General features: G+C 45.0%; 1 protein-coding gene across 7 annotated transcripts in view; it reads right to left on the bottom strand.

Annotated features, from left to right (window-relative positions):
• LOC119460615 (MFS-type transporter SLC18B1) overlaps nucleotides 1-12,307 on the bottom strand; it is a 138,972-nt gene that overhangs the window by 34,490 nt on the left and 92,175 nt on the right. For 2 of the 7 annotated variants that reach the window (XM_049673097.1, XM_037723388.2), the window contains one exon: nucleotides 720-867. In XM_049673097.1, coding sequence (XP_049529054.1) covers nucleotides 720-867 — 148 coding nt within the window. Of the gene's footprint in view, nucleotides 1-719; nucleotides 868-1,619; nucleotides 1,694-3,958; nucleotides 4,055-10,030; nucleotides 10,164-12,307 lie in introns of those variants that run through there. The other 5 variants (XM_049673098.1, XM_049673095.1, XM_049673100.1 and 2 more) reach the window with 5 other exon arrangements.

Raw genomic sequence — 12,307 nt, 5'->3', positions numbered from 1 at the left:
CAACTAACACCTCGGCCAGTATACCCGAACAGTTCATCTCGCGACTTCACGAATGTCGTGACCGTGCTCGATTCAATACAGAAGTCAGTCAACTAGACCGCAAGCAACGTTACGACATCTCTCGTCGAGACGTCTCCTTTCGTCCTGGAGATGAAGTGCTCCTTTGGACGCGCATTCGTACACCCGGTTTGTGCGAGAAGTTTGAATCGCGCTTCCTTGGCCCCTACATTATTAACGAACAAACATCCCCAGTGAACTATCGTGTTACTCCCGTCGAGGTTTCTTCGGACCATCGTCATCTTGGTTCGGAGATCGTTCACGTTTCGAGTCTCAAACGATTCGTTCGGCGTTTCCCTCCTGGCTAAGTCGCGGCCTGGCTGGCCGCTTGCGCGCGCGGGGAAATTAGTGTGAGCATTATTCATACGCTTAATATTCTCATCTGTACATACTCATCATCACCATTCTTGGTCTGGTGGTGGGGCTCTCCCTTGAGAGAATAAAGAAGAGAGTGACCGCCTAAACGTTGTCTCGCAATATAAACAAGCAAAATACAATTGTGCAAATGGTGTTACAGCCAGAAACGATCAATAATATAAAGTTTATAGTAAAAAAAAACACATCAAATTTTAAAGGAACATTGTATTCAAAAGAAGCATTGAAATTTCAAACAGGGAAATTAATCACTGTCGACGATCGACAAGGATAATAGAAACACTCACTATGAAGACGCCGCTGTTCTCGTCAAACCTCGTTGTAATGACTGTAAACATGCCGACAAGGTACATGTTGTTTGCGAGTCCCCCGAAAAGGACAGATGCTAATGACGTGGCTAAAAGAGTGTCTCCGTCCTGTATCCAGTAGAGGCAACTTGAAAAAGAAAAGAACGACATTTGAATTGTGCGAAGGTAAAATGTTTGCACGACCGTAAAATGAAAGTTCTGGGAGAAAGTATGTCTACTGAGACCGTGGAGCGGAGGAACACCAAGATGTAAGTTATGTGAAGTTTTCTACATAAATACATGGAGGCCTTATCGTCAAATAGACGGAGAGAAGAAACTATAGGTGACGCAATCCACGGGCTGACAGTTTAACTGTCAATAAACAAGCTAGGAATAGGGACAACAGACTTGCGCAAGGAAACAGCATAAAATAATTGAAAGATTAGATGTAACCGCGTCTTGCGTGCAAGCCATCTTGGCCTTGATGTTTTGACGTTGTACATATTACATGGAGTTAATCTATGCTGAACTAGAGCCTCTATGCTTGAGGACAGATTTCTATTTTTCTTCTTTATCTTCGGGACCTCTTCTCTCTTCGTTCTTAGTCAAGATCTCATAGTCTTTAGCTCGAAACTATAGTAGACGATGGGTTCTTTCTTTCCTTCTCCCTTTACTTTCTTGCCCACTTCGTCCTCTCTCAATGAAGGGTAGCAAAGCAAGTGCAACCTGGTTAACGTCCCTGCTTTTCGTTTTCTCTCTCTCTCTCTCTCGCTTAAGAATCAATAGAAAGTGTGCCGTTTCGAGTGCCTTAAAGCCACATAATGGTGAATTCAGATGATTTCTGGGTACTGTGTAATCTTAAGTCTGGCCTAAAGATGAAGCAAGAATTAAATTTCTTACCCGAAAATCACCAGAAATATGAAGAAGCCGCCTTGACCGAGAAGATAACAAGATGTAGGAGGCCATGTTTTCAGCTGAATAATGATTAAGAATCAACAAAAAGTTCAGCAGGTGTTACACTCTTGTAACACAATAAGACGAAGGCCTGCTGCACAATTGGCAATACATAAAGTGGTACAATCGGGGTTAGACTTCTTGGTAAGACACATTGGTAGTGCATTAAGATATACAATCGGGTTTAGACTTCTTGCAAGAAATAACGAGCCGCAATGCGAAGTACACTTGTAGCACTAAGGCAACCTCCTGAACGCCACAAATGAACACTTAACGTAGTACCTAAATTGCAGCATGTTAGTGCACTAGGTCACACCTTTAGTCAGCAACATGGCGTTGACGTGTTGTGTGCAATCACGCCCGCACTAGGCACACCTTTAGTAAGGCAGAACCATGAAGCAGCCGTGGCTTCCGGAAAGCGTGCTCGTCTCGCAACCCGGGACGCCTGGGTTCGATTCCCACTCAGACCGAAATGGAGCAAATTTTATTTGTTTACAGGATCCTCCCTGAGTAATCTGACGTCAATTCGAGCATTTTTTGCGGCGTCGGCCATATTTCGTCACGGCGCAGTTTCGCCAAGGTCACCGCCAAGGGCACGCCAAGAGCACCTACAACATAGACACCTAAGGCTTTCGCCTTAAAAACTGTTTGTAGAACTTTCGTATACACTACTGCACAATAACAACTACAACAAGAATAAATGTTTATACACTTGACTGAGAGCCACCGATACGGCTATTCATACTCTTCAGGAAGGAGGGGCCGACACATAGAAAGGGAAGATATGAAAGAATGAACAGAAAAGAAAGACCAAGACGACAGATCATAAAGATGAAAGTGAAATAAAGACAAGGATTAGGGTGCAGCCGTAGGAACGGAAAAAATGTGGGCAGCTTGCACTAGTGGTGCAAGGCTGGAGTAAACAGCGGAGCTGGTGATCGAGCTTCTTCCAGATTTTACTAGCCTTGGCTAAGTTTTGCTAGGAAACGCTAAGTGCTGCTTTCTTTCTTTCTTTCTTTCTTTCTTTCTTTCTTTCTTTCTCTTTTATTCGAGACAATTTCGTACAAATTGGCTCAGGCACAGTATTCCGAATCGGCTGGCTCGCCGCCGCCGCGCAGATACTCGCTTGGCCGCGCGACGCGCTTCCAGATGAGCCGGTTCTTCTTTGTGTGTCGGGATCTTCTTTGGTCGTCCCATGTCAAGGCTGCATGTACTCGCCACAGAGTCAACGAGAGTTGTCCCACCACCGCTTTGGCTGTGAGCTTTATCTCCCCGGTGACGTCACGGCCAAGCTGAGCCTCCACACTTGCCGGGGCGAGGCTGGTCGAAACCTGCCGAGCCGCCACCAGAGGCGCCTGCTGCAGTCACACACACCGCGCGCGTTCGGCGCGAACGCGGGGAAACGCGGACGGCATCGGCAGCAGCTCTGCGCGTTGGTGCTGCTACAATTCTCTCTCTCTCTCTCTATTTTCTCTTTCTCTCTCCCGAACATAGCGCGTGCCGCGCGCGTGCTCTCCTTCCCCCTCCTTAACGTCCCATGTCAAGGACACATGTGCACGGCACGGAGAGGAGGCAAAGCACACGCCGCTCTGCAAGGTAGTTGCGAGGCAACGCACGGTGACGTCATCGCCAGGAGCAGTTTTTGTTCGCACTACGCGGCGCAAACAAGAGCTTAAACAGCGCCGCTTTAAAAAAAATTAAACCATTTCCACGCTTGGCAAATCTGATGAAACAGCGGAGCTCTGCAAGCGTGGGTGTACAGTGTAGTGGGTATGGCTCGCCTTCGGACCCTGAGTATCCGGGTTCAAACCCCGCCATCCTCTCTTTCTTTCTTTCTTTCTTTCTTTCTCCTTCTCTCTCTGTGCATGTCTCTCTATCACTCCCATTTTCTCTTTCTCTGGCCCATAGCAAGTTATGTTACAATCGTCGGTACAACGCAATCATATACATGGTTCCCTTAAATGCATATTCTGAAAGCATGGGTGTATAGCCTAGTGGTTATGACGCTCGCCTTCGGACTGTGGGAAACCCGGGTTTGAATCCCGCCTCACCAAGAAAGTTTATTTTGCTTTCTTTATTTTTCTGCCGCCCTGTCTGTCTCGCTTTCTTTCTCTCTCTGCACCTCCTCTCGTCATTTGACACTCTGTCCACTTCGCTCGAAACTGCGAACACCATCGCTGCGTAGGGATCAACCTCGACAGTAAACAGCTCCGCTGTTAAAAAAGAAAGAAAGAAGACCGCTGGTAGTGGCATAGGAATAAGCGATATAAGGCAGCTTCACTTACTATTCGTTCCGCGAGAATTGAGCCAAGCAACATTCCAAACTTGTAAGCAGAGAAGACGAAGCTGTACTTCCATGACGACAATCCTCTTGAAATTGCCTAGAATATGTAACCTTATGTAGGTAGAAAACAGCAGATAGTCATCAAAGCAGGGCTGGTATTGGTTGCTGAGTAGTGTGGCAGTCACAGTTGCTGTACTTTACTCCGAAACGTGTGTGTTCTAAAGTTGGCTTCTCTAAGCGAAACACTCCTTTTCGTAAGCCATGTTTGCCTTATAGAAGGGAAATACCTTGAGTACAAAGCATTGAATACAGGGCATGTATACGAAAGACATGGTACTTTATATGTAAGTAATGAGCACTGGGTTTCCTCGCATGCCACCGGAATCGAATTTGGAACGTTTGAAGTTCTACGCTTTTGACCTATGAATGTTTGGTCGTTGCGTGACTGTAAGGGCACAATTCCGCAACAATTCACGTGAAGTAACTAATAGCATACATTCAGAGTAACAAGTTAGGATGTTCTTTTTTTAGGAGTATCCTTAGTGTTTCCATTGATTGAGCATCCACATGACGGGATTTTGTGCTTGAGAACTAAAGACAAAGCCATAACAGGAGGTATATAGTGGTAGTTATATGATTTTATGGTACTCTTTCAAAATTTGTTGGAGAACGCTGATCCCCGGATGATGTTGCATGGAGAGCCTTGGGCCCCTGACTGCGGTTTCTTGAGGGACAGAGTCCGACATTCCTTCACACAACCTTCAACACGGTGCGCGCGGGAAATGATTTAACCACATTGGCATGTTTGATCTTTGCTCATCATTCTGTCCTTGAATACTGCCTAAATAAAGAGAACTTGTTCTATTGAAAAGCGATTGTGGATAGAAAAGAAAAGAACGCGTAATTTTTTATGTAGAAACTGGAAAACCATATAAATTTACATCAAAGATGCAAATAAGTTTTAAGGTTGCAGTCTTCCTGCAACGGTATGTAGACAAGAGAAGTGCTATATGCTCCTGTTATTTGGTTCAGACATAAATAAGGAGAGACTAACGAGAGTTCTGATTTCACCATTTTTTTTCTAGGCCTTTAACTGCAACGCACTGGCGTCACCCCGTTTCTTCCTGAATTGTTTTACCGATGAATTCACAACGATACCGGAAGTCGAGTGCCCCGGCGTGCTACACGCAAGACAGAGTCACGTGCAGATGCACTGTTCGCACCGAGAATGTGTTCAATCATTCGTGGAACATGTCACTACCGCTAACCGTTTTTCGTTAAATACGCATGATGTAAAGTTCTGTATTGTAACAAGTCCCTTGCCCACATCGCTCGTCCGATGGCAGCGCCGTAGTTTAAATCACGTACTTGTGGTTTTACATGATTTAACGAAGCAAAAATATTTTGAACTGTATTCGCCATTCGCCCCGCCGAAACACTGACATTGGAGCTGAAGCTGTGATTGAACGGAAATAGCTCATTTGTTTTACAATACAAGATATTATTGGTCAGGGTCTGGTGCTGCAAAAGGGAATGTTCGCTTCTTGACTTTTTGAGGACAGTATCTCTGCTTCCAGCCGTGTAGGCCTCGTGCAGTTTCACTCAGCATAATTTGTAATGGCCTGTTCCGTTTTCTCTTGATGTTTCGTGCTTAGACATTCCAATCTATCGCCAGCTTTACAATCATCTATATACGAATGTGATGGAGGCTTGTTGGAATAGTATCTTCGAATACTAGCGTATTATTAGCTTATAGCAAAAAAAAAAAAAAGATAGACGAAGACACTAACACACGAATACTGCGCCGTTTCTGTGTTTATGTGCTCTTCTTGAGTCCTGTTCTTCTATGCACTGCGCGTCAGTAAATTGCCGTTTGTGGGCGTAAAATTGTCGTGAGTAGCTAAAGAAACATTCCCAGCATGTAAGTTAGACCCTCTCTATGTCGCAAACACTGCAGTTATTATTTTAGATACGAGGAAGAATGCCGTAGTGATATTTTGGAACGCAGCATTACGCGGCATTATGTACGTGTAGAGCATGTACAGCATTACATGCAGCACGATTTCAACAGATCACGTTGACTAAAATGTAGTTATTCAATTTACACGCATACACTACATGAACTGCGGTCTTGAATTTTGGGGTGCGAAATCGGAATCGAACAAAAACGTGCATGATATCCGACAAGTGCCTTTGGAAACAAAGTACCGAATGTCTCGAATAGGCTTTGTTATCGATACTTGAGAAACTGCATGCTGAAATCGCTGGAGAGGCAAAGTGAACTGAAAGATATGTGCAGTGACTGGACCTGACGGTATAAGCACGGACGACCGATGAATTACATTGTGGGCCAACCTACCAGTGACACTATAGCCTGTTAATACAGGCGAAGCTGCGGCTTTGATTAGCCTACTGAAAAATTGTACGCTTCAAAACTGTACACGAGAGTGCGATTCAAGGACTATTGATGATCCCATGAAATCACCGAGTTAAATTGAAGATAATCGGGCTACTCATGCTACATCGTTTGAAAGTTGATGTTGTCGGAAGTGCACGATCATATATATATATACGATGGAAGTATTTCTTCGGATTTGCGTGTTTACGAAATTAAAGGAAGCGCAGGCGCACTTAGACAAACAAAAACATTTAATTTCGCCGTTTCAGCCGGAGTCCGGCAATCCTCAAGAGTGCGATTGCAAGCACACGGACCTCAATTTATGCAGTTTCTTTGTAAAAAATAAGAAATGGTGCCTGGTCTATAACCACTAGCACGTCTGCATTTAATGACGTCATGCATATAAACACTTGCATTGACTCTTGTCAAACTCAGGCAAATTGGAGAGAGAGAGAGAGAGAGAGAGAGAAGTCAACGTTACCAGAAACTTATGCGTGCATACAGTGGCGTCAAAATAAGAGGAAGATAAGTAATTTCTGAGTAACCCAGACGTGAACAGTTGCACATTAAGTCATGTCCACAAGTAAGGAACGAGACGGCCAATGGAATGTAGAGGAGAGGGGTCACAGGGTAACAAAGGGTATGCGAGGTGCGGCAGCAGCCAGGAGAGTGTGACTTTTTTATGGTCACGCAGACGGTCAGTGCACTCCCACCTGGTTATGGGGACACTTGTACTTTGACCTCCACTGAGCTCCGAATTCCACGAACTGGTTCTATTGCATTCTTTGCGCAAGTGGCATTCGTTCTATTTGCGGGCAAGTACTTATTTATACAAATCTGTGTGTATCAAAAATACAATAAAAGATAAATAACAAATTATATGCAAGGTGAAGTAATAAAAATCAACATAACAGAAGGGCGAGAAGAATTTGTTTTTAATGATGCAGAAATATACATATTGCTTTATAAACACGCCGTATAATATATACATACATGATCGCTAGGGAATGCATAAAGCAATAATGAAAAATGTTCATTGGAGCACCAAACAAGTCGTATCCTTGCGTTGCCGGGTAAGCTGTTTCTTATACAATGTCTATGCGTGTGTGAAAATAAAGTACAAGATAAATGAAATTATATGACAAGGTCAAGTATTAACAACAACATTACAGAAAGGTCAGGAGAATTTCTAATAAAGGAGGCGGAGATATCCTCATCACTTCATAAATATGTCATATTACACATGTATATAAAGTTAGGAAATGCATAAACAACCTGGAAAATATTCATTGGTGCATCAAACATGCCAAAAAATGCCTCTTATTCGTGAGGCATGCATGTCAGCCTACCTATGCTTCATTTATTCCCTTTGAAAGTGAGCTGAACTTGTGTATTAGAAATGACTCGCATGCTTCTTTGTCGTGGTGAGTGGGGAATCCTGATTTCAAAACAGTGGCCTTAAATTTTTCTAAAGGAAGGCCTAGTGTGTTCACGTGTTTTGAGAGGGGGAGCTGCGGTATAGATTTTACGTGTGATTTGTGATTAGCCTAAAAGGGGTTTCCACTTGTCCAATGTATTGTGCGCGGCAAATGGTGCATTCGAGGAGATATACAACGTTGCAAGTGTCGCAGTTGTAATCCCCTTGGATTTTCAATGAAAATGAAGCAGCCGTGCTCTCTGGCCCCATTAGCTGTATTCATCATGGGGCAGAGCCTGCATCGAGGTTTTCCGCATGGTGCGCAGCCTTTGAAATTAGCTGAGTATATTTTGAGGACGTGGCAACGTCTCTGAGGTTGGTGGCCCAACTGTATACCACCCGCGGAGGTTCAAGAACAATTTGGCGCATTTCTCGCTCTGTAAGAGTATGGTATGATGTTTCTGGAGAATACGGTGTATGTTAGGATTTTGATGCTGAATACGTGAGGCAGAAACTTGGAGGTTAACAAAGAAGCCCAAGAACAAGTTAAGGACCGCACAAACAGCGATGGAACGAAAAATCTTAGGACTAACGGTAACAGACAGGAAGAGAGCGGTGTGGATCAGAGAACAAACGGGGATATCCGATATTCTAGTTGACATTAAGCGGAAGAAATGGAGCTGGGCAGGCCATGCAATGCGTAGTATGGATAACCGGTGGACCATTAGGGTTACAGAATGGATACCAAGAGAAGGGAAGTGCAGTCGAGGTCGGCAGAAAACCAGATGGGATGATGAAGTTAGGAAATTTGCAGGCGCAAGTTGGAATACGCTAGCGCAAGACAGGGGTAATTGGAGATCGCAGGGAGAGCTAGGCCTCCGTCCTGCAGTGGACATAAGATATAGACTGATGATGATGATGATGACGTGATGATGAGGTTAGTCCGCGAATCTGGGGGAGCTGGTTTGCTGTTGATGAGCGCGCGACGATCAAGGTTGGCTGCTCTTGAATTGCGTCGCTGATAACTAATGGAGGATAACGCTGGCGTAGTAAGTCGTTGCGTAGTTGTTCACAGTTCGATGCAAAGTCTTGTTTTTAGTGCATATCCGCTGAAAAGGTAGAGCTTAGCTGTACGGAATTGCTGTTTTACAATGTTTTACATGTCTACTGTGGAAATGAAGTATTGGTGCTAATCAGTTGTTTTATGTAGACTGATGTGATTGGCTTGTTGTGCACACTTACACTAACATGCAGAAAAGTGATTACGGAAGCCGAATATGCATGGGAGAATGAAATGGCTGGATGGACAGCATTGAACTGAGAAATGAAATTCAACAACACTTCCTCGCCGTGAGACCAGATTAGAAAAATGTCGTCAATGAACCTTTTTAAAACATTGGTTTGAGCACGCAGCTCTCAAGAAACTCTGATTCCAGTATGCCCATGTATATGTTGGCGTAGTTTGGACCATTTTAGTCCTCATTGATGTCGTTGACTTGCACGAAGTGTTTTCTATTAAATTAAAAATTATTTAGCTAAACCAATTTTAATAGTGTTTGAAACGTATGACAATCAGTGGGTTTCTTAAAGGGACACTAAAACAAAACAATAAATCAACTTAGACTGATAAAGTATTCTTCGAAAACTCCGCTGTCGTTAATTACGCTGCAATATGCCAATTATTAGAATATGAATGAAGCTCAAAGTTAATTTCTTTTTTACTTACGAGCGGAACCTCTATAACGTCAACACTTCAGTGTGACGTCATGACTTCTAAAGTAATTTTTCGTATTTGGGCCACGTTGGCTGAGTAAAAGGTCGCGAAACTTGCCACATTCAGTCTTGAGCTCCTTTAGAACACAATGTAGTCAATCTTTACCACTAAAGAATTAACTGAAACCTAGAAAACGCTGTCAAAGTTCATGACGTCCCGGTGAGCTGGTGCGGGAACTTCAAGGTGGCGTTGCCACTCGCCTCTGTGTTTTTTGTTTCTTTCTGGCTTACCAATCGGCTTTTCGCGGTAAGAGTGGTGTGTTCGGTATTGTGGAAGGGTAATATATGGGTAACAGAAAGTCCGGTTGTTACCCTACACTGGGGACGATAGGGGTAGATAAGAAGAACGTAGATCACAGAGGCGCGCCAGCACAGCCCGTCACGATCACCATGCACGCTCACAGTACCGAATCACCACTGACAAAAATTGAGAATAACGGCGCAGAAGTTTCTGGTGAAGTGAGGGTGCTAACTGCTATACTCACCACATCAGGAAAGAAAGGTTGTATCAGCGAAAAGCCTGCAGACATCCAGAACTCCGTGTGAACTAGGGGCACCAGCCAGGCGTAGCTCTTGACCTTCTGTATTGCGTATTGTACTCGCGGCCGTTGCTGCGAAGCTTCTTTTCGTTTCGCATGCCGTTATCGTGCACGCCTCGCCATTGCACTGAATGTTCGCATCATTTGATAGCCGGCCAGAGCAGCCGATGATGTACACGCCGTCACCTACGGAATCGCTCTCTCTGCGCACGACCTGTCGCTCATTGCTCGGCAGAGAGGACACAATGACTCCTGGCAAATGAGTGGGAGGGGTTATGGCATGCAAACCCACTTGTTATAGCGAATGCGCGATAAAAATGACAGAAATAAAAAAGCCACGCGAGTTTCGCGAAACGGAGCTTTCGTATACTATCGCAATACCCGGTCGGTCTCGCAGAATGTGGGATGTGCAATCGCGACGCCCGCACTAACAGATGTTCGGAGGTTGTCATCGTGGTTCTGTGCAAGGTGCTGCACCTGCGAGACCCACCTTCCCGCTCATTTTGGCCGTCACGTCCTGATATACTTTTGAGATGGGACACGAACGAAGCATATGGCTAGTGCTGCTCGTAGGCGGCACCGAAGTAAAGGGGCGACTTCGTTGTTGCACGTGCGGAAACGCTTAGTGAAACAAAACAAAATTGCCGCGCGAAATCGCACCATTACTACGAGAGTGGGACATCACATTCGGCAGAGTATTTTTCAGATACTTATCGTGAACTGCAGCCACCATGGAATCCATGAAAAGCTGTTCACGTGGAGCTGGTTATTCGGTGGTTCTCAGCAATTGCTTGACTTGTTACGAATGGTCATGCATATACCTGCCGACTCTCCTGATTTGTTCCGGAGACTCCTGAATTCCAACCAAGCCTCCCAATTGTACGTACGCAGCCATATATCTCCTGCAAATATCGATGCAGCACAGCCGCATCATGACTGACATTATGCAGTAGTTCACCAGTCGAAGTCTAAGCCATTCGTGTGGAGACAGTGTATGCCTAACTCAGTTCGCTCACATCGAGACATGCGTTGAGGAATGCGCATGGTGTAAAGGTTCAAAACGCATTGAATAATGGAAAGCTTTATTAAGTCAGCTTTGACGGTAGACATTTAGGCTATGTGGTGAAGCGTATTTCGAATGGAAAGGGACCACGGTCGCGGGAATTATTACTTGTTCCATAAGTATACAAGCGCGTACGAACCGTCTCTACCCACAGTACGAGCAACGAGACGTCTGATAAATGTACTCGCAGCCATTCACAGCCGTCTTTAGGGGTGCTGTGCCCCCCCTTAAAAAAAGAACGAAAAAATAAAAACAAATTATTAGCATTATTATTAGTTCTTTGTTATTTGTTAGTCCACGTACTTAGCCATAATTTCAACTCTTATGTGTGTCCTTGCATCACTTGTTCTTCTTTTCTTTCTCCCTTTCCTTTTTCGTTTCCCTCTTCCCTTGCCTCGTTGTAGGGTCGCGAACCAGGTGCAACCAAGTTAACCTCCCCGCCTTTCTTATTTCTCTCTCTTTCAGCCCCTGGTATCTCTCGTAACCGTTAAGCCAGTGTGCTTGCACCGAAATACTTTATATTGGAGGCATGATGTTTGCCTATAAGAGCTGTAATTTGGGTGAGTTTGTGAGAATTCATATTTGACTTAAGCGAAAAAAAAAACGAAGTTTGGCCTTGGTCGTGCAAAGTTTAGGCACAGCGAAACTGTCGATCCTCAAGTCTTACTGGCTGCTACTGCTAGGTATTAACTTGGTTGCGGCTAGGTCTAACTTGGTTTAACTTAACTACGCATGTAGGGAAGATATTCTCGGAGGTACCTTCCCTTTCGCGACGTTTGGTGGTGGTGGTGGTGAAAAACTTTTAATTGTACGACAAAACGTACAAGGAGGTATGCTCGGGACGACCCTGAAGAGGCCGCCCCTTAAACACTAGGTGGAGTCCCTAGTACGGGACCCCAGTGGTGGTAGCCGCCGCCTGGGAGCGCTTAACCAGGGCCTTTTGGGCCCGTAGGTCTGAGCAGCCAAGCAGGGCAGCCTCCCAGTCCTCCAGGGTAGGGTTGGGTAAGGGGAAAAGGCAGGGTTGGATGGGCAAGCCCACACCATGTGGTAGAGGTCTGAAGACTTCTCCGCACAGTGCGGGCAAGCTCCAGTAAAGGCCGGATCGAAATGTTTAAGAGCCGCCGGACAGCATAGTGTTCGTGACGAGGCGGAGCAGGAGA

The sequence above is a fragment of the Dermacentor silvarum genome, chromosome 8, assembly GCF_013339745.2.
Source record: "Dermacentor silvarum isolate Dsil-2018 chromosome 8, BIME_Dsil_1.4, whole genome shotgun sequence".
Taxonomy (NCBI): Eukaryota; Metazoa; Arthropoda; class Arachnida; order Ixodida; family Ixodidae; genus Dermacentor; species Dermacentor silvarum.
This window is presented reverse-complemented; position numbering and strand designations above follow the sequence as displayed.